The 23,670-nt window shown below is 38.5% G+C and overlaps 2 protein-coding genes across 2 annotated transcripts in view; one reads left to right on the top strand and one right to left on the bottom strand.

Annotated features, from left to right (window-relative positions):
* Nucleotides 1–1,699, bottom strand: part of clpb (caseinolytic mitochondrial matrix peptidase chaperone subunit B) — a 51,593-nt gene extending 49,894 nt beyond the window's left edge. The window contains exons 1-2 of the mRNA XM_041803818.1: nt 1,060–1,699; nt 817–868 (exon numbers count right to left, since the gene is read on the bottom strand). Of these exons, the coding sequence (XP_041659752.1) occupies nt 817–868; nt 1,060–1,636 (629 nt within the window). The 5' untranslated portion in view covers nt 1,637–1,699. The remainder of the gene's footprint in view (nt 1–816; nt 869–1,059) is intronic.
* Nucleotides 1,700–7,730: 6,031 nt separating this feature from the next.
* Nucleotides 7,731–23,670, top strand: part of stard10 (StAR-related lipid transfer (START) domain containing 10) — a 29,055-nt gene continuing 13,115 nt past the window's right edge. Inside the window, exon 1 of the mRNA XM_041795893.1 lies at nt 7,731–8,544. Coding sequence (XP_041651827.1) covers nt 8,386–8,544 — 159 coding nt within the window. The 5' untranslated portion in view covers nt 7,731–8,385. The remainder of the gene's footprint in view (nt 8,545–23,670) is intronic.

Below are 23,670 nucleotides of genomic sequence, written 5' to 3'. Positions count from 1 at the left end.
ATATTTCAGTTAACAATTGACCCCAGAAGAAAGCTCATTTTAAGCTTCTTTAGAACAGATATTTGTCAGGAAATATAAGAGAAATATTTTGAAAACAGCAGAAAGTATAAAGACTAATAAATCAACCCACACTGTTTCAATTGGAGTCCTGAGTGGCCAAGTTTGGCATCCAACCTGCATACACCTGCTCCTCAGGCAACACCAAAGCAGACAGATGGTTCTCTTCTTCCACCCAGTGGTTAAAATCAGAACTACAAGTACAAATTATTAAAAACATGGGCTTTGATAACTTCAGATGATTCTGGGTGTTCTAGACACTACCATCAGCAGATGATCAATGCTGATCTGAGACTATGACATCTCAGCAAATCTACACTAGCAGAGGACAGAATTACAAGATCAGCGTAGCAACAAATGTCCAAAACTCTACAGACCAGCGCTCATTACAGTTATAAAGACGTCATATTGCATTACTCTGGATATGACTTTGGTGGCACCAATCATAAAAATTACAAGTATATGCCTAGAAACACAAGTTATGCTGTAATGTGTCATTAATTAAGTACATTAAGAAAAAGAGAATAATTTAACAATGATTATTGTTATTATAGTAATTTGACATTTGTACATTTATAGACCAGTAGTTTTCATTATCCTTACGTAAACCTCAACCAAAGTGACTGTAATTTTGCTCGAGTACAATTGTCTTGTACTCTTTCCTCCCCTACGTATATGGTGTAAAAGTAGACAACACAGAGAACACAAATAACAGTCTGTGAAAAAATTTCATTAATACTGGTTGCATGTGTGTGTTACCTTGCCACATCTTGAGAATTATTGGTCCTTGCTGCCTCCAGCAGTGCATCACCTTTTAAAAGTAGAAAAAAAAAATAATAATTCCACTAAACAACTTAACTGAAATTATAACAATAATGTACATTTTCTGAAACTGTTCAAATATTGCTGCCCTCAAAATTGTTTTAAATTATGTTTTTCTTTCAAAACTAGCAGGCAAAGTAATAACTCCAATTCAAGCGTCAGCTCACTGAGAGAGGTTACCTTTATTATCTGAATCTTTCTTCAGGCAGAAGGCCACTGCTGCAGCAGAGAGAACACCGACAGAGGCCGCTCCTGCCCGGTTGGCTCCGCCACCGGCTCCCCGGCCCTCACCTCCGCTGCTCTCCTCCCAATACTGGTTATTGCCGCGCCCTCTACTGGCCAGAGCCGCCCAGGAGCTGCGGCGATTCTCCAGGTTGGACAGCCATCTAGGGGCGAGGTGGTGGTACTGCACCGACGGGTTCACGTTAGTACCAGCGACAGCGCTTTCATCAGCCAAAATGCCCCTCCTGGAGACCCGGGAGGTAGACACGATGGGGTTACGGTTGTTCTCCGAGGTTGTATCTCGGATGCTCTGACGTGTGGCGCCACCTGCGCTGGTCTGAAGCACACGGCTACAAGGCGACAGGCTGCGCGACCTTCGTGCAATTAGCCTGGTGGGAACAGATGATAACATGGCGATAAACTCACCAAAAAAAGGCTGGGGTGAAAGTCTTAGTCCGGGAGTAGTTCCAGAAGAAAGGGGATACCCTAAAGCCCGGGATAGTGCGTTAATACCGTTGTAACTACCGTTATACATCAACTGACAGCCAGCTAATCACAACCATGGCGACGAAAACAACCGCTTCACCTCATCGTTGCATGGATGTCACTAGAACGCGCGGTGCATTCTGGGAATTGGTGTTTTACTGAAAACGAATGTGTCAGGCGTGCTTCCGTGTTTTCTCAGAGCATTTATAACATTCAGGAACATGATTAACTTATTTTAAAATGTATAGTCTGTCATTTCTATGCAAGTTCTCAAAGACACACAAAAACAGTGAAAAGTTTTGATTAAAAGATGACCCAAAATAAAACATGTAGCAGGTCGTATTCTGCGCATGCGTAGTGTGCTGATCGCAAACGATTAGTTCAGCATTTATGCGTTTATGGGCGATATCATGTTCTTTACCGGATTCATGTTTTCAGTTTTCTTTTTTAACACGTTATAAATCTGGTGACACAAGCGGGTTATAGTATGTCATGTTATGCCTTCTTTTCCACTGACAGTTAAACTTGGCCGCCAGATGGCGTGGATGCACATGGTAATACGTAGCTGTGGCTACCATACAAACGTTTAGAAAATTTGTTGCATTACTCGAAACAAAATGTTTAGGCTTTAGGCGAGGTGGACAGGTCTGTGAAGGGTGAAAGTAATATAAACTGGGTGATGGATGTGCAGGTGAGTTACACGCTTCATTCTGTCCTACACGTGTAAAATGTTTGCATGAAAACTTTTACCTAGTAGACAAAAAATATTGTGATTAAGTGTAGCCACGCAAAGGGGCTTATACACGTACAGTAGTCAGGTATGAAACCGGGATTTTGTGATGAGCTTTAGCATTTAGGATCAATTCTCTCTAAAATGCTCCATCTTCATTTACTTTAATGTATATAACACGCTTATACCTACAAAGGTCTATATACTTACAGTGTTGATTTTGGCAGGTATTTAAAATGAGTGTTAATCTTAGTTTTGTTTGTAAGTTTAGTCACAGTTGTCATTTGCACTCTCTAAAGTTTTAGTCTGGATTTGGTCTCAAAAACAGTTAGTCTAGTTCTAAGTGATTACGTTTTTGCCATGAAGTCAAAATGTAAATTTTCTTTGAACTTAGTTAAAGAACCAAAATGTGAAATTTACATAGATAAACACTAATATTTATGAACCATCAATACTTAAATAAATTATACAGCAATGAAAAATCGGACATAGCTTGAAATAAATAACTTTAATGTGTAGTGTTGTAACTTCACTGCAGACATTGGCATGGCATGGCACTGGCATGATCATTTCCATTGACATTCAAACCTTTATTGACACTCCTTAAATAAAATCTTAATAGATAATATAATACTTGTCTATTTTTTGGGTGGAAAGATGAGAAAATTATCTTCTTCTGTGCACAGAATTTGTCTCTCTGTTCCTTATGAAAGCAAGCACAACTTTTCTCAAACAACTGAATTCATACAAGTTTCTCACCCAAACCTGAATTTTCTTTTCTTGAAATTACATTTAAACACACAATGATGCTGTTTTACCTTCATGTATTAGTCATTTAACAAAGCCAACATTGAACACATCCTTTAGCTAGCTAAATAGGTATTATCCTGTGGGTTTTTGACATGGACTTTATTGGATTATTGGATTTTTTAACTAAAGTTTCGGGGGTTTTTTCCACAGCTGGTTTGGGCAAGGATGAAAAATAGGACAGTCCTGCACATGTACCCAATATTATGAGTCTGAATTCCACTACTAGCAGCATGCAGAGCTGAGTTTTTCAACCAGGTACCACATTTTTTATACATTTGATGCAAATACTACCCCTTGTATACACAGAGGAGTTTCAACCTACCATGCTTTCTCTTTGCAAAGAAGTGCACAAAGACACTCAGGAAAAAAGGTTGTTGTCTGAAATTTTTAGTTATATTTTGGATGATGCTATCATCATAGTATAATATTAACACAATCCCAGGTGACTGTCCTTCAAATAGGCATCTTTATTACCTTATGTTTGTACTTTTTCATTCCTGAGAGTTAAAAGATGATAAATGTACCTGTATACACGTTACACTTATGGACTCTGTTTTTGGCTACCTATAAAGTAAAGGTAAGAGCAAAGGTTTTAAAAGAACAGTAAACATTTTCTTTTTTGATTTTAAAAAAAGATCTCATCTCCATAACTCCCAGATGTCCAAGTGCAGGACTGTACCCTTCAAGTAAAAGGACAATGTATAGCTTTTTGTTAAAAATACTATCTTAATAAATCCAAAAGTAGCCAAAGAGCATATCAGTAAATTGCTATAAATGTGAGCTTAACCGAGTGAATACATAGAAGGAATTCTGTCAAGAAATATGATGATCCTGCTTGTTTTACCTTCATTCAGCTCATTCTGGGAAATGACGAGGTTAACACTGAATGACTATATTCAAAGAAACTCACAGAGTGCCATTTTCTAGGGGCTGGAAAATCCTTGCAGAGCCAAAATGATATACATACGAGTGTGCCTCCTGCAGTGAAGTAAAGCTATAAATTATTAGGTGGGAATGTTTTCTGCTGGAAGCAGGCTTGCTGCGCCTAACCAGACATGAATCATAAGAGGACATCATGCTCTGCCATCAAAACTCCAATTTCACCTTTACCAGCACATCATATCTAAACACTCCAGAGTCAGTGTTGGTGAGAATACTTTCATTGTCACTCACAAATAGGGCTCAAATTATTCTCAGTAACCTGTCAATACAGCAAGACTAGCTTTTTCAACCTGCAAAAATATAAGATCAGGTTGTGTTACAAACAGCAAAATATCATCAGCAGACAGCATTAAGTTGTGTGACACCTGGCCATTTGAACACCTGGGAAAAGGGGACTCTGATGGATAGCCTGTGCAAGGGGTTCTAGAATCAGTGCAAAAAGGAGGGGAGATAGAGGACACCACTGTCTAGTTCCCCTCTGTAAATCAAATTGTGCTGATATCATCCCATTGGTCAAGACTGCTGCACGGGGGTTTGAATATAACAATTTAACCCAGGAGATAAATGTCTCACCAGAGCTGAAGGCTTTCAGGGTGCTAACCAAGAAAGGCCATTCAACCCTGTCGAATGCCTTCTCAGTGTCCAATGAGACGGCTGCAACAGGGGATTTTTCATCTTGAGTTGCCCACATAACATTGATGAAACGTCTTATGTTATCAGAGAAACTCTGTGAGCAGATGAACCCCACCTGATCTGGGTGTATGGGATGGTTAACAATTTATCTAATCTATTTGCCCCTCCTTGTGCCACTTAATGCCACTTTCTCTCCATTTTTGCCATCCTTGCTGCTTTTTGCCTATTTTCCTACCTTTTTGCTGCTTTTTGCCATTTATAGTCACTTTTCACTCATTTTTGCTGCTTTTTGACTGTTTTTTGCCACTTGCAACTCAGTATTTGTCACTCCTCACCCATTTTTTTCACCACTTTTTCACCATTTTTGTCAATTTTTAGCCAGGTTTTGCCATTTTATGCCAATTTCCCCCCTTATCCCCCATTTTTGCCACTCTTCAACCTTCTTTGCCAGCTTTTAACTTATTTTTATTCCACTTAACCCATTTTTTACACCACTTTTTCATGATATGATATTTTTCACTGATGTGGCTCTTTGGTTGAGCAGGGTTAAGTAACACTGATATAGAGGAAACCCATTTTGGAATCACTTAGAATAACTATGACTCTGATCATTCAATTATTGCAATACACTACAGGAATTAACTGTGCTGGTCAGGATTTTGTTTTGTTATATGATCTTTCATACTTATGTTAGACCCCACATTTTCAGTGTTTTTGCGTTCAGTAAATATACTTTGTTAATGCCATTTGATATTTTATGTTTTGACACTGACAATGCAATGCTCCATACATCCTTGTGAGCAAATTGTCCCAGAGCATCAAGGTAAGCAATGGCTGTTGGATCTATTGACTTAAAAAGCTGCAGTGATCTTTCGCAGAGTAAATAAGTTCAAGTGCACGTTTGGGAAGAGGGATCAAACCTTTAAAATAAAGTAATTATACGTTTTGTAAACGTAAACATAATTTTACGTTTATAAGCTGAAGCCACACCCACTCATGAGAAATATGATCCTCTCAAGTTTAAAAAAATTGCCACATGCTTACAGGAGGAAAGCACTAGCACTATTAGCCTGCCTCTTAACCTTACACTGACCTTATGATTAGAGTGCAGCTGCCTGGCTCTGTGGCAGAGCAGAAAGAAAGTCCATTTTCTGGCTCAAATCTCTCTGTTATGATGCTTTTAATGATCTATGTAGGTCACCATGGTTTATAGATTTTGCAAATGTACCTCACAATCAACAAAAAAGCAGCATATAACTCACTGTTAACTTTCAATGAAGGCAGTGGCATCAGCTAACAACAGACTGTACTGGGATGAACTGCTTGGTGATTTGTTATTTTATATTGTGGGGAATATATTTGCCCTTCCCAAATTAAACCCAGCCAGGAAATAGGTGAAAAACTTTCTAATGGTCTATATCAAAATTCAGTCGAATGCAGATCTCAGTGTTTTCGACTGTTAACAGTAACCACATTCCAACATATCTAGTGTGTTAAGACACAAATTTTAGATTTCACTTTACAGGGTCTTTAATATAGAGCTGTGACTTTACCTGAACAACCTGGTTGGGGATCTATTCTCTTGTTCTTTCCAATAAGGAAAGATCATATTTCACAGTACAACCTCAGTAGCTACTCATAAACTTTAGATTAAATACATTTTACTTTTACTTGAGTAGATTTATAACCATTACTTTTAACTTTCACTTGAGTAAATTTGTCCCACTTTTTCTTTCTCTGAAACTTGCCAAAATGTTGAACCAGGCAAATATAAAATTTAAGAATAGCTTGAGTTATACCTTATTGAAACCAAAGTGGACACTTAAATTAACAAACTTTAAAAGGAAGTCTTACAGGGAAGACGGACATAAAATTGACACGTCAGCCTACAGGAGCCATTTATAAAAAAGTGCGTGAGTATGGGTTGATAGGGCATGATGCATTCAAATATCAGAAATAGGAAAATTACAAAACAGTCTCCACGCAGGAGTGGCCTGTATTTAAATCTCCTTACAATGAGCTAATCGTGCTTTGAGGGAAACTGCTTCTAAATAGTCATGGTTTACATTCAGCTACTTTACAGAGCTAATGCTCTCAAAATGAGAAACACAACCATAGAACAGTGGCAATTCCTCATATTTGCCTCACACATAGCCTATTTGTTGAATCGTCTAGTCTAAGATTTACTAGTGAGATGACCTTGATTGGGTTTATGTATGCAGCAGTTTCTGTTGGAGCACACATTTATTTTGTTGACATTTATAAAACAGGCAATTTAGAATATGAGTTCCAATGTCTTCACCAACTAATGTAAAATAAAACATAAAAAATACCTTGTTTAGACAGTTGGCCTGTTTATTAGGTATCTCATATAAATAAGCTTACAAAAAAGCAAAGAAGTGAAGGGTAACTTTAAGATTTACTTTGTCTGAAGTCTCAGATTAATCTAGGAACTTTGAATTACAGTCAATAGGATATAAATGTTTAACAGCTGCGGGCTTGTTTGTGATCTGTTTATCTAATAAACACCCTGGGTACCTGTGTAAGAATAGTGCTTCATAGCTAAAAATATAGACTGACTATCTCTGTTTATTCTTAACACACTTCTTTTAGTAGGCTATAGTGAGTGAGACATCAAGTGAAAGGAGGGTACAGAAACGGACTGACCCTAAAAATGAAAGCGAAAAATAACAGAACACCCAAAATGTGTTTTTGACTACTGAGTTATAGCTTAATATCTACATAGGCCTATGAAAATTCCTAAATGATTTGAAATTAGATCGCACATAACCCAGCAGTTCATTGTAAAATCACAATTGGCTAACCTGAAGCATCAAAATGAGTCAGTATTGAGGCAGTATTGGAAACATTTGACATTTTTGTTACCCTATTCTAAATAAGCCAAACGAACACAAAGTTGTCAATGCAGAGTTGAGTGCTTTACGAAGAGCACCTGAAGGCAGCACACGGAGGCGTTTCCGTTGTGGCCGTGGTTGCGTCGCCTGGCTGTTCGTTCAGCCTGATTTCTCCTCCTCTCCCCTCCCTTTCCTCTTATTTCTCACCGCATCTCCTTCGCCACCTGCCACAGTAGCGTTGCAGCGATGGAGAGCTGCTGCACATCGAAATAAGCTAACGAAAGACCACGTTTGAGAAATAGAAAAACTCGCAAAGGAAAAGAGAGATAAAGAGTCATACTGAGAGATAGCGAGGGGAGCGGGGAGTGAGAGGCGGAAACATAAGGTTTGTCTGAAGAGCGGCTGTTTCTGAGGACTGCTGAACCTGACTAATGAAACTTATTCAACCAACGTAAGCAACTAAAAGCCACATTTGATTCGTCATTCTCATTTTTGGACACTTTTTGCCTCGTTTTCCCTCACCTGTGAGCGTTGGTGCTCCAACCTCTGTTTAATTAGTTTGTGCTGACTGGATTGCGGCTGTTGTACCTCCCTGTGCGCGCGCACACACGTACATACACGCGCACAGTAATCATCACAAGACACGGTGCAGCCTCCAAAAGCTTCTTGCAAGGAGGAAATTGAATTAGATAAGTTATTCCTGCAGAAGCGGAGTACACGAGCGGCTGGCTCTCCTTTCACCCAGCTAAACTTGTCTTCTCCGGGCTCAACAAGAGTCTCTGAAGACCCTTACTCTCTCCTCCTACCTCCACGCCTCGGTGAGTAGCCATGTCTGACCAGGCTGTAACCATCCCGGACGACCGGGCGTTTGCCAGCTTCAAGTCGGAGTGTCTGAACGAGGAGGGCTGGAATATTAGATACAGCAAAGAGGGCATGACGGTGTGGACCCAGTGCCTGGAGGTGGGGAAATCCGTCCACAGATTTAAGGTGAGACACTTAATGTAAATGACATTAAAAACTTTAACTGCCGCCAAAGTACAGTTCATATACCCACCTTCTTAAGAGTAGCTTAACAAACTTGATACATGGAAAAAAAGGAAACTACAAAGCCGTTTGTTGTTTGCAACACCAGAGAATGGGAGAACCACTGCTGTATAATCTAGTTGGCTAATTCCCATATGATTAAAACTGCTGACATGCCTTAACCACTGCTTTGTGCTGCATGGGAGGCTCATTAAAGCTCATGTGAGGAGTGGTTGTTTTCAATACACGAAACCACTGCTATGGGGTAGGTGTCCAAACTATGACCAGGGGCCATATGCGGCCTGCAGTCCAAATTTTTTTGTCCCCTCAGCAAATTCTAGAAATAAAATGAAATATGGCCCATGGAGCTCAACTTAACCTTACTTTTTAGTCCCAACAGTTGATGGTGCTGCTATGTTAACTTTGTAAACAAACATTTTGACAAAAAGAATTCATCATTTTTCATGACTAAGCTGATTGGTAATAATATTGACTAAGGTGATAGGCAATCATATTGACAACTGAAATAATGATACCTCAATTCATAATGCAGATTACAGCGCTCCTTTGCTTCACTTTCTGCTTTGTCTAACAGTCAGATTTACAGAGCATATCATGCTAACCATCCTCAAGCACCAACACATCACAAGAGTTTGGCAGCTTCCTGCAGTTTGCTCTTGTTTTGAGTCTGAATGTGATGCTGAGGTGTCAGCGTCTCTCCTTGCTGCATGGAAAATCATTTTTTATCCTAACCAGTGGCAAATCCAGTTGTTTGGGCTGACCCGCTGATGTTAGCACACGAAGAAAAGGACTTTAAAAGAATATTAAGTGAATATGGCACTTAAAGCTGACAATTGTGTTAGATAATAAGCTCATGAATCCTTTAACTCAAAAATGTATTTGTAAGGGTGTAAAGTGTTAAGGTTGTGAATACATGGCTGATGCACACTGTCTGGGGACAAATGAGAACAGGCTCAGGGGAAGGGTTTACACCACTATCCTGTCTGCTGATGAAACTACTTTCAACTCTCCATTTAATAGCATATTAGGTAGTGTTGACTAGAATATGTCAGCTCACTTTGTGCAGAGTTTTCAACCATTTGTCAGACACGTGACACATGAAAGGAGGCTGAAAAACATAGTAAACAACAGAACAAACAGGTAGTCAAGTAGCTGATAAATAAAAAGACACATTTAATTCAATAATTACTGATGCACAATATTGTTTTTTTTGCCGATATGCTGATATTTTAAAACTCATTTTGGCCGATACAGAAATTTAATTACTTTTTTTCCGCTATAATAAACACCAATTCCATCCTGTACTAAAAATACTTCTTTTGAATATTGGTAGTCTATGTTTTTTAGAAACTGACAAAACATTATTTTTTTTTTTAATCAGAAATGAAGGATGTATTGTTTTTTTTTTCAAATACAGCCACACACTAATGAAAAACTTACAGTCATACATGTGCATTTTATGCTACATGTAAAGTATTTTTTAACAGTACAGCCAAAGTCATTGCATCTTTGAGCAGTGTTAATTTTGTTGACTCATTTTTTTGTTATATTTTTCGTTAATAGCCTTTTTTCCCCTGACGAAAACTAGACAGTTACTAATAAAAACAAGTGCACATAGACAAAAACTAAAACTAAATTAATTGACATTTTAGTCAACAAATAAAAATGAGACGAAAATGTTTGATAGAGACTTTATTCAATCAGACCTAATTTCGTCATGTTGAAAGTAGTGGCAAGTTAGGCATGTATCCAATCACAGCTACTTTGGCTGTGTGGAAAAGTGGGATGAGATACGGGGGAGATCCAATCACAACTGCTTTTGCTGTGTGGTGGCAGGGTAAGTTGGGGAGAGATCCAATCAGTCGACTAAATTTACTGTAAATTTCGTCAACTAAAATGTTGGGAAGTTTCGTCAACTAAAACTAGACTAAAACTAAAACAATTTAGATGACTAAATTATGACTAAAACTAAAAGATATTTTTGGCAAAACACTATAACTAAAACTAAATTAAAAAGTCCTGTCAAAATTAACAGTCTTTGAGGGCAATAAAAAACAGCAAAATAACCTGCTGACCCTGAGATCCACAGTGCAAAAAAGAAATCGCTTATAAATTTGACTGATTCTCCGTATTACTCAGCCAGTTTGCAGGATGAGTCCCTGAGATACTCCTGACAAAGGGCTTTAACTAACAACAACAACAAGAGAAATTCTTAAATACAAAAAAACCTAGCTATAGTTCAGAGCTTAAATATGCTTTTACATTTTTGAGACTCAAGATGAACAACAGAAATACAACTTCACCTGAAGTAGTTCTCCCGATTCCGCTTTAAACATCACAAACTAACTAAGCAACCAAGTTTAATGAGAATTTCACTGTAAACCGCTCTGAAACAATACAGTGACACCCACATCTCCAATGCTGGAGACAGGAAACCTTTATCCACCTTTGAGTGTGCACGGGAGACTTGGCACACAGATGTCCGTCATTGCTTTTGCCATGTTTCATGCACGTAGCACGACATGCACATTCTTTTTCTCTATTTTCCATTTCTGAAACATGTTATCAAAAGCGACTGCACCTGCGGCTGCTGAGGGAGCACTGCTGTGAGAGCAGGACAAGATTTTTAAGAGTGGAATCATCATATCCACTAAGGCAGTGAGGCTCAACATGTTACTGGAAGGATACTTAATGTCCATACATCGCATGATGAAGCTAATATGTTTAGCTTTAACGAGAAGCTTCTCTACGTGACTGGAAACAAAGTTTTGCAGTTTAGGTAAGGCTATAAGTGCCTGCGAGGTATAGCGTAGCGGGTCTTTAAATGCATCATTAGCTGCTGAAGCCCGTTTATTCTACCACGCTGAAAGGCTAATTATCAAAAGCTATAAATTCAGTTATTTTCCTGTTCAGCTCCTTACCTTTGGGTGGTCGCTGCTGTATTTTTTAGCTTTGTTGAATGACTGACTGAGGCTGCTGACGAGTTTTCCCTGGCACAAAGTTTTGTCATTCTTTATCTTACGAAAGCCCTTGTAGTCATCAGGGTGATGACTACAAGTTTTGTGGTTTTGTAGATGCAAAATTAAACTGGTGGCGTTAAAGGCGTGTTGCTGAGCTCCTCCATACATCACATGTACTTTACAAGCGATGCAAACAGCTACTTTGCTGTCTTTTTCCCACACCTCAAACTTATCCCACACAGCCAACATGTTGAGTTTGTTGTTGTTGGAGCACATCTGACGTCATTGTGTGTGCTTAATTATGAAGTCACGCTATTGGCCATACAGATCGGTATAAATTTTATTATCGGCCAATACAAATAATTAACTTTTTAAGCTGTTATTGGCGGATACCGATATACCGCCGATAGTATCGTGCATCCCTATCAATAATGAGATATGGAGAGCGTCCTGCTTTTCTTAACTCTGTGAGAGCTTTTATTGGACACCTTTGTATTTAATGATATAATATTGGAGTTGTACTGACCATTTTTTTCCCTGACCAGTACTTGCTAATTTAAGAGAGCCAATCAGATTTTAGTACTCCTCGTTTAGTCTGACTGGGGTTAAACTTTACATAATAATTAAAACCTCTGTGGATCATTCTGCTCATTGCAGTGACTTTATTAATGATGTTAACAAATGTGGCAGAATAGCTCAGAAAATCACTTGAAAACAAGCTAAGCTAACATCAGTACCAGCTATGCTTGCAGCCCCTCTTGATGTGCTGCTGTTTAGAAACTGTTTAACATAATCCACTTTATCAGTGTAGCACTGTAGCACCCTAACATTGCACTGTTTCTGCATACTGTCATCACATTGAAAATGACACAACCATTGGAACTGATTGGCAACTGTCTGACAGTAGCCTCTAGGTACAACTGCCAACTTTTCAGGACTTCTAGTGTAGCCAATAGGTTACTAATACAGTTAAGCACTTTTTGGCAAAGGCTTTTGTGTCCTGTGTGCTGATCAATATTTACACTTCGAACAGCAACTTGCAAAGTAAGACTGGAGTTTTAGTTGAGAGGTGGCCTCTGGTAGCAGATTGTTATCTGTTGCATGTTGATGTCTGTTGAAATTGCACACTGAGGAGAAACCAGTAGGATGGAGTACAAAGAAAAACTGGAAGATAGGACAAGGAAAAAGGAGAAAAAGAGAGTGGAAAGGGCCTGACTTTGATGGTCAGTGGTCTTGGTTACTTAGTGTGGGCAGTGGACTGGTAGTTTCCTGTGTTGCATTATGGGGGATTGCATTCCCCCTCTTTTATCTCCCACACTGACTGCTTTCTTGAAAACAGTCCACTGAAATGTTAATGGACAGAACAACCAAAACCTGTGACATAATTTAAAAATCTTCTATTAGATCTTGAAAACAACCCCAAATCAGGTCGTCTCCAGCAGTTGGGAAAAGTAGATTTCAATGGCAGCTGTTATGAATCCACAGTGGCAATGCAACCCACTGTGTGGGCTGCTGCTTAGGAGTGGTGAAGAATTGATCTCTGGAGAGACGAGTTGGATTTTTTCCGTTTTTTTAAAGATGGAAGTGCATGTTGTGACAGACATTTGATGTACTTCAGAAGTTTTAAAACCAAGCACATGAACCAGCCCAAAACTGCTCAGTTTGATTTCAGTGAAGTAAGGTGTAGAGTAGAGATACACAATAGGTCACAATTTAATCGCTTATAACAACATGAGCAATTAAAGATAACACATTAAAAGACTCTGAGTTTACCTGAGTTAAATAAACGAGAAATGTACTTTGATTACTTTCTTACTCATGCGTTGGAAGGAGGTCTTGGGAAATTGGCCACACTTTCACACTGTTTTCATTAGGGGTTGACCGATGGCGTTTTTTTCCGGGCTGATACTGATACTGATTAGTAATTTGTGAGATGGATATTGATATTGTAACCGATATGCATTTTTTAAATTATGTAGAGACTGTACTTAATGTGCCAATTGATAAAAGATGAAGTAAAAAAAAAATAGCACTAGCTCTGTCAGCTTGAGACATATCAAAGAGCAACACAGTAGCAGCAGGAAAACAGGAAGTTATTCCATATACTTACTGAGTCAGTAGCACCCAGGCTTAAGTTTTGATTGGCTGATACTCATTTGACATCTAGTCAGCCAGATTGGGTTGTATGCAGAACAATTTGTGAGACTTTGTAGAGTGGAAATAAAGCCAAAGGGGAAGGTACACTTTGCATTGGAACCAAAATAGAACACTTTTGATTGAAGTATTTTATTGGTCTTTGGTCACATAAATTGCCAACACAGATTATTGGCCAAATGCCAGATATCAGCCTCAGTAATAGGCCAGGCGGATAATAGGTCAACCCTTGGTTTTATGCAAGTGGCAACCTCCAGCCCTAAAAAATGAAGCAAATGCAGAAGTGCAAAAAATTGCTATACCAGCAGTGTCCACTTGAGGCTGGCTGCAGGAAAACCAGAAGTTCCATCTGCACACATGTTAAGCAGCCGGTTTTGACACACAAAATAAACTGGTTTACAGCCTGGTTCAAAACACCAAATGTGTCTCATTAGCTAGTGTCTTATTGTGCTTCCACTGTACGGGGGTGAATTTTTTTGTACCACGATCGTTTGGATTATATTTTGGATAAACCTCACTTCACGGTGATTAGTGCGTCTCATTTGATTGACAGATAGCTTGGCAGGCAGAGGCTCTGTTTCTGTCAATCGGAATGCTAGCTAGCAGGCTGACAGGAAGTCACGCTTAGTGGGCGGGCCATTAGGTTGATCTAAAGTTTGGTTGAGACAACGATTTCAATATGGAAGCATCCACGAATGGGCTTCAAAAGCCGTTGAGTCCGTCTATTGTAAGCAGGTGACTGACGTCACATGGGCTTTGTCCAATTCTTTGTACAGTCTATGGTTTTATGTAGTCTGTTTATGTTAAAGCAAAATAAATTGGCTACAATTTTTGCATTTTTCACACTTCACATTATTATCAGAGTATTTGGTAATATAACTGAACATCACATTTTTCTCAGATAGTATAGGTCTCTTAGAAGGGGTGTATAAATATTAAAATGCCGCTGTTCCAGGTCTTTGTACATGTAATGTTATGATAAGAACATCTCTGAGAAGTACTTGATGACTTTGCTATGCAGCCAAACAGCCATCATCTCAGTTTGTCTTAGATGTGAGTGTTTGTCTTGGGAGTAGGTGTGGAGGCGACATCAGGACAGAGATGTCACGTAAAGCCATGGAAAAAACCTGCTGCTTACCATCTAACACATTACATTTGACAGCAGTCATTAATAATGCTTTGTTTGTGTCTTAAGACCCAGAGGACAAACACATTTACACTCTGCCTACACAGCACATTGCTGGGAAAACACAGTTATCCCTTGAATACATGATTGTACAAGTAATTTTAATTTGCACATATTGAGATACTAAGCGAGTGTTAACTACTGCATACACTTCTCTTTCTAATTATAAAGCTGTGAAAACACCCTTAAGATAATTGGTTACTTCAGAAAAATTAAGTGCTGGGAGCCAAGATATGGTTGTGATAGTTCTTTAACTCGACTGGCAGAGGCTTCCTGTTATATTGTTTTAATAACGACTAGAAATACAGATGTACTTTTATACTCTGGGTATAGGATATGTTAATGTGACTTTTTCTACATTTGGTAAAAGGCTCCAATCTAGGAACTCTAGTGGAACTGGCTTGACTTCACAAAGAAATTGTACAACCCCAAATCCACAAAAAGTTTGAGCGCTTTGTAAAATTTGTAATTGTAAAAGCAGAATGCAATGATTTGCAAATCTCATGTACCCATATTTTATTCACAATTGAACATGAACAAAATATCAGATGCTGAAACAAAGACATTTAATGAAAAATAGCTCATTTTAAGTTTGATGGCAGCAACACATTTAAAAAAAAAGAAGGAACGGGGCAAAGAAAAGCTGTAAAAGTAAGTGGTAATAATGAAAACTGCTGGAAGAACATTTCACTAATTAGCTTAAATGGTAACAGGTGAGTGACATAGAGGGAAATAAAAGGAAAATTTAAGAGAGGCTGAGTCTCTCAAAAGTCAAGTTTTTAAATGCATCTAAAAATTGTGGAACAATTTCTGGAAAGTGTTACTCAATATAAAAAAGTGGGAAGAACTTTGAATAGCCCACTAGCTACAGTATACAATACTGTCAAAAGATTTAGAGTCAGGAGAAATCTCTGTGCAGAGATGCAGAAATGCTGCCGTCTTCTCTGGACCAAAGCTCATTTAAAAACAGGTTCCGACATTAATTGCCGGAATGCCAGGGGCAACTTCAAAAAGCCAACGGACAAGCAAAACTTGTAAGGACTTGCCTGATCGGGCAAGCACAACTCTGAGCTTTTCTAGTCATTAATTTTATTATTTTCCTCTCTCGTTTCTGTTACTACAGAGTCCCCGAGTAGCCAGGTGCTGTGTGTCGCCGCCTCCGTTGGCTGAGCGTGTCTGCTGATGTGCAGACAGCTGCTTAGAGAGGGCAAAGAGGGTCTTAAGGTTCAGTTATGATATAATCTAACTGTAACTGATACTCAGCCCGTGGCTCTTGAGCCACATGTGGCTCTTTAGTGACCAGTTGCGGCCCTTTTAAGGCTTACTTGGAAAAAAACAACCTTAACTAAAACCCTTCATGAAGGTAAACACCATCATCAATAAAGATTCACAGTAGGTCACATCAGTAAATCTCTTATCCACACAAAGAAGACAGGCTTTAACTTCCAAATTTAAATTAAACGTCTTCAGTAAGCTCATTCATTGAGGTCTGCTGTCTTGTGTTCAAACTTAAGCTTCCCATTTCCTCGTTTTAACTTATCCAGCGCGTCATCAACTAACATAACACACTGATCACACATGGAGAAAATGTAATATCTAGTAAAAGTTGTTCAAATATGGGTGTTTTATTTGATCTTTAATGTTCTAAGGATAATAAATTTTGTCAAAAGAGCAGAAATATAAAACCAAAGCTTCAAAATGTGGCAGGGTGAAACGATGTGTCTGGAGAGCTGCAGGTGTGAGGCAGGGCTGGTTTTACTCATTTGGAGGCCCAGGATAAAGACCAAAATGAGCCCCCTCCCCCTTTAACTAAAGAATGAATAATAAGTGGAAAACAATTATTAAGTATCTCTTTTATGTTAATAAAGCCACAGAACTCCAGTAAATGCCCCAGTCTGAGATATAAATACCAAAATAGCCAACCATAATTCATCATTTCCTTTGAAAAGCATCTCAGAGCTCAATCTCGGCTCATTCTAATGTCTTAAAAATCTTTAGGCCAGCTGGAACTTTCATAACGCTTGTGTTGGGCCAAAGACTGGTATCTCCAAAATGACCACTTTTCAGGGAATGAAAAAAATGTATCTTTTGACATATTTTATTGATTTGAAATTAGTTAAAACCACTGGCAAATGTAAAGACTGACCAATAGCACTGATTCATAAAAACAAATAAAAATAATGAAAAATTGCGATACAAGGTTTTAGCCTGATGTCAGTGATGAATAAAATAAAAAATAAAATAAAAATCAGTGATATATTGTTTCATCTGACATTATACAGACATTTGTATCCCTTTAACCTCATAATTATCCACCAATTCACAGTTTAATATCATTTCAACTACAGATTAACTGATCTTTTATCCACCTTACATTCCCGGTTTGTATCGTGGCTCTTGCTAAAGTATTTTTAAAGATAATGTGGCTCTTTGGTAAAATAAGGTTGAGTACCACTGGACTAACTGTTACAGTTACAGGGTGGAACTGTTAAATAGCACTTTAAAGGGGCACTATGTAGTTTCATCTATCCACGGAGGCAGTGAGGCTAAACGTGATGATGTCCATATATCCGTGGTGAAGCTAATATGTTTAGCTTTAACGAGAAGCTTCTCTACGTGACTGGAAACAAAGTTTTGCAGTTCAGGTAAGGCTATAAGCGCCTGCTGGGTATAACGTAGCGGGGCTCTAAATGCATCATAAGCCGGTATATTCCACCACACTGAAAGGCTAATTATCAATAGCTATAAATTCAATTATTTTCCTGTTCAGCTCCTTACCTTTGGGTGGTCGCTGCTGTATTTTTTAGCTTTGTTGAATGACTGACTGAGGCTGCTGACGAGTTTTCCCTGGCACGAAGTTTTGTCATTCTTTGTAGTCCTTGTAGTCATCAGGTTGGCGTTTTTTTAGATGCGAAATTAAACTGGTGGTGTTAAAGGCATGTTGCCAAGCTCCTTCACGCATCTGATGTACTTTACAAGCAATGCAAACAGCTACTTTTCTGTCTTGTTCCCACTCCTCAGACTCCTTCCACACAGCTGACATGTTGTTTATTGTTGTTGGCGCACGTCCGGCGTCATCGTGTGTGCTTAATTATGACATCAAATTATCGGCCATACACATCGGCATAAATTTTACTATCGGCCGATACCGATATACTACCGATAATGTCATGCATTCCTAGCACTAACCCTCAGAAACAACGCATCAACTCATCACAAAGTTGCAGGCCGTTTGTATTGAAGTGGCGCTGCTGAGTGTCTCTGCTATGCCCTCCCTCACTGCATCAACTCCCGTCTCCTGTGGTCAGTTTGATTCATCTGTTGGTAAATAGGCTGCGCAGTATCATCTCCTTTTATAATCTTCTTCAAGTGTTCACGTTAGCGTTAGCTTCTCTTGCAGACAGACAGAAAGGAGAGGTGATAAAAGGCAATGTCTGCTGGTCATTAAGTCCCGACAAGCAAACTCTTTTTCCTCTCACCTCTGTAAATAAACGCTGCATGCCGTCTGCTTTATGCTCATAAATGACATGGCGCGGGCTGGGTCAAGTCAACCTTTTATTAATTACTGTTGTAATTGAATAAATAACAATAATCGTAGGTTATTTTGTAGGCTGTATGAGTTTAAAGAGACACCGCACCGGGGTCATGGAAATCAAAGGCAGGTGCGCGCTGATCGTCTCTCTATTAATTATATTTTTAGTGAGACGTGATGAGCCTAAAAGATAAATTAACCCTTTACCTTCTGAGCTGGCGCTGGCACTGTGTTTTATATGTCCGGAGTATTATTACCGTAACTCTGTCAAAGTTTGTCCGATAAGAAAAATTCCAACAGCGTTGAAAAGCTGAGAATTGTGGGCATGGGCAGGTATATGGTTCATTATGGTACTCACAACCATATGACGTGGGCATTCATAGCAAAACACCAGAAGTATCATGAGACCGCTACACGGATTCTCAACACTGTAACTCCTCAAAAGTTTGCTCAATCTAAAAAATTCCAATGCTCACAGAGAGCTGAGAATTTGTGCTTTCTGGCAATATATGATGTGTGGCATATACAGTGCTTAACCACCTGTCATATTTATCTCAGACCATCCAGCATCATGAAGTGCTTTAATGCGGACTCTTTCATTTTCAGTGAGCTCTCCACATTTTGCCATTTTGAACAGGAATGAGGAATTTCAAACTGAATTCACCTTTTTATACCCAAGTTTGAGCCAGCTCACTGGGCTTCTCTGAGAAGTCAGAAATCAATCAAGCATAACATTCAACCACTAAAACTCATTTTTCTGTTCAGGAATGCAAGTAAATAACTTTAATTTGACATATTAATCAAAAACTAATAATGTGCTTTAATATTTTTTCAGTTTTTTTGTAAATCAGTGAATTTGAAAATTTATGGATAACAATAATAATTATATTTTAGCATTAAAAATATCATTTTTGTTAAAGAGCTTCTACATATTGGTGTATTAACCATTGCAGAAACATAAAAAAGGATTTTGGTAATTACCAGTGCTGTTAATTTAGGGCAGCTGTGGCATAAACCTTACTTTGGGTGGTGGTCTAATAAATTTGTTAAGCACTGTATATCACGGTAATGTCAAACAGCACAGAGAAAACGGCAGCTTTGGCAGAAGACGAGTGAGAAAGGAGAGTGAAGGAAGAGAGTAAAAGGAGAGCGAGCGAGAGTGGTGTTTTCAAAAAATAGCGTTAGTGGAATTTGTGCATGTCTGTCATGTACAATAACAATATGTAGCTTGAAAAAGTTGAGTATGCATTTTTCCACCTTTATGTGCACTAATTTTCGCCTATGTATATAGTCATCATTTGCACTGTGTTTTGCACACCCAGAGTCCTAGACTCAAAAAATGACTGATGATTGTTCTAAACGTGTATAGGTTCACATTTCAAATGTCAAATCAAAATTTCATGAGCAATAACAAAATTTCTTCTCATAAAAGCCATGAAAAACAAATCTGTTTTTGTGTTTTTCTCCTTTAAACTGCTGACAATTCCATATAATGTGCAATAATCATTAACCAGATGTTGAAAGGTCAAGTTCAAGTACCAAAAAGGACCAAAGCTCTCAGACTTAGGGCATTTCCTGACTTTTTTACAGCCATAATAACAAAATATGTCCAAATCGCCATTTTTAGACTCAGTAGGTAAAGGGTTAATGCTTCAAAGGGCTTGTTACGTTCATTTAAGGATAATTTAGAGTACCAAGCAGGTGCAGTGAGGAACCTGCATGGATTTAACAGATCCCCAACAAGGTGACTTTTAATTTTTCTTTTTTTTTTTTTTTCTACATGAACGACCAATCGATTGGTTGGTGCCTGGGTGTGATTTTGGTCAACCAAGTTTCATTTTTGGTTGACTACATCCCTACATCCGGCATCAGACAACAATGGGACAATATTCCTCTCCAAAAATCTCCAGCAACTGGTCTCCTTAACTTTCAGAGGTTTACAGACTTGTTAAAAGTAGAGGGGATGCTACACAATAGTAAATATGGTCCTGTCCATACTTTTTTGAGATATGTTGCTGCCATCAAATTCAAAATGAACTAATATTTGTCATGAAATGATAAAATGTCTCAGTTTCAACATCTGATCTGTTGTTTGTTCTATTGTTAATAATTATGGGTTAATGAGATTCTCAAATCATTGCATTGTGTTTTTATTAAATTTTACACAGCGCCCCAGCTTTTGTGGAATTCAGCTTGTAGGGAGAAAAAAGATGTCACTGCAGAAGTGTCTTTCATAGCCAAGAAATGTACAGAGAAGAACTTGACAAGTTTGCAAAGTTGCTCTGTCTTCTTACACATGATTCAAAGTAGGCAAACTGTAAAAAAAAAAAAAAAAAAAGTTTAGCTAATAGATAAATGAAATCAGATCTATTAGGTTCATTCAGTCATGATTTGTTATTGTTTCCCTGGGGGAACCCACAGTCTTCACTTCCTTTAAATGTCTTAAAACTGGGCTGACAGGCTATTCAGCGTCTAACTGGCACTAAACCTCTTGCGGTACTGTCACCTTCACTTTAAAACAGATTTAGCTTCACAGCTGACTTTTTTTTAGAGTTACTGAGACGCCTCCTGCCTCTGCAGTACTAACTGATGTGACCTGACATAAAAATGTGATTACTGTCACTTACTGTGGGATACAGTTTCCTCCTTTATAAAGGGATAGGAGCTAAATACATTTCCTATGTCAATATGTGTGTGTGCATGTTTCAGTACTTTCCTGTTGGTGTATCCGGGTCAGAGGAGCGTGAACAAGCCATCAGGTGTTTACTTTGTTAAATAATGTGGTGTGTGTGTATAAGGGTGTGTTTCTGTATGCACAGGAAGCTACAACAGCAAAGGGCTTTTCCCAGCTCTCTCTCTCTCTCTCTCTCTCTCTCTCTCTCTCTCTTTCTCTCCCTCTCTCTCTTTGGTAACCCTATCATTTTACCTGGGACAGGGTTTTTTTGTATGAGTGTGGCGTGCAGAAATTTGGCCAATGAGGATTGTATAAAAGTGCCCATGTGATTCCTCTTGCTAGGTGCTTTGTGTGCTGAAGGAGAGGTGCATCAGGTCTGCATCAGCAGTGAAAAAAAAATATGTGTGTGTGTGCAGAGGATAAGGTTCTGCTTATTCATGCTTTTTCATGCAGGACAGGTGTGTTTCCTCACAGCAGCTCTGCAAACACAGAAAAGTAGAAAGTGTACACTCACAGGCACTTAGATTTGGAGTTTGGGAGGGGTTTTTCTCTACTACTGGCAGTTTATCTCTATGTAAATATGACAGTTACAGGAGCTAGAGTTTGCATTATTCTCTATCAGTCCCATTGTATGTTAATGGCAAGTTTAGAAAAAAGCTTCATCATTGTGTGCATAGTGAATATAGAGTCCACACACACCTGTTAAAATTTCAATAACCCTTAAGATGTATGAATCTGCTGAATAGACAACCAAAATCTTTTAGGAGGAATAAATACAAAATTAACCCAGTGAAAAATAAGGAAACGGGCGTATCCATCTGCTTTGCAAGGTTATAATCATATAATGTCAGACTGCATTTGGTTGGCCAGTGGTCATCATATCTCCCAATTAAATTTATTCTAAGCAGAGATTTTAACTTCTCTGTTCACATGGACCCTAAAAGATACTATCTAGTTAGGATGTGCGTGCTTGTGCATCATACATTTGATCTGAATAAAACTCTTCTGGCATGTGCAGCATTTTTCCACCAGTCAAATCTACAGAAGAAGAAATTCTTACTCTAAGCCTTTGTTTTCAACAATCCACTGCCGCTATACACTGTCAGATCGCTCATTTTTTTTCAACTCCTCCCATGCAAAAATCTTAGATGTGTCTGCACCTCATGTTATCTTTATTTTTACTGTATTTTATTATTTTTTGTTTTATTTACCTTTATTGTGTGCTGCAAACAGTTCTGTTGCTTTCCCTGTTTAAGTAGCAAACTGAGCAGTACATACTGCTGAAGTCAATCTAGAGGGGAAGGGTGCAGAGGGACCCTTTTATCACAAAGTCACCCAAAACTAGGAGAGACAATCAGATCGAGTGTTTCCATGGACGCTGACGATCAGTACAAACAATGATCAGCATAAACTGCCCCTCTTTCTTTCCAAATGAGCTGGAGATTTTTATTCTGAAAGAAGTGTTTATATGAAGCATTTTTATTCAGATAAGGCATCTATTCCAGTTACAAGTGGTTCATGTAAACATAGCTAATGATCATAACTCAGAAGCAGAGGAATTTAGGGAAAATGTTTTCAGCTGAACTAAATGAGATGGTCTTGGGTGTCTTTGTTTATAATACAAGGTGGTTATCTTTAGCAGAATGAGCTGCTTAAAATAAAGTGGGGCGAAAGAGTATATCCACGTCTCCAGCCACCATTACACCACTGCATAGGATAACTTCGTTATAGCACCTTTTTATTTCATTTCAGCTTTGAATTTGAAAGATGCTTTAACATAGTGTTAGTGCAGGGGTGTGTATATTTATGCAATCATGTTTTTTTTTTAATTAATTTCTTCTAGAATATTTTGTTCCTTAATAGATTTGCGTTTGTTACGGGTTACCTTGTGGTTTTACATCACAAAAATGTAGAACTTTTACAGGGGTATTCAACGTAATCATAAATATGTGTGGGTAAGGGAAGGGCTTATAGTGATGCAACGGATACATCTACTCTATTTATAGCTGATATAAAAGCATGCATCTCTGCTGATGCATGTGGAATGATTAATGTGGGTGTTGAGACTTAGCCTAACTCTCTCTTCCTCTCTTTCCATTACCTTCTTTTTCTGTAGCATTAATAACTGTGAAGAGATAGTGTGATGTATCCAAATCAAGAACAGACGGGCAATCATCATTATCATTAGCGGCATAATTATCAGACTCATTATCATTGTAATCATTCCCCTGTGCCATATTCATCAATAATGACTTCCATATCACAGTGGAATCACAGCTGTAATCACTCACACTAAACATCATCACTATCATGCTCTCATTTACCAACACATGACTCCAGCTCACACAGTGTACATGTGGGGGTGTGTTAGTCTGTGTGGAGGTGGATTTGTTTGATTAGAAAGTGAGAAAATGTGCCCGAAGGGTGCACACAAACTGATTTTTGTATACTGGAAACTTGTCTCTTGCTGACACACAGGGGAACCCAGCTGCATCTCCTGCACACACACATCCCTTTACTGTTTTTTTTTTTTTTACCTGATTGTCTTCAGCAATCATGCATC

This window comes from Cheilinus undulatus, linkage group 2 (genome assembly GCF_018320785.1).
Source record: "Cheilinus undulatus linkage group 2, ASM1832078v1, whole genome shotgun sequence".
NCBI classification, from domain to species: domain Eukaryota; kingdom Metazoa; phylum Chordata; class Actinopteri; order Labriformes; family Labridae; genus Cheilinus; species Cheilinus undulatus.
Note: the sequence above shows the minus strand (reverse complement) of the source record. Positions and strands in the feature narration are given on the sequence as shown.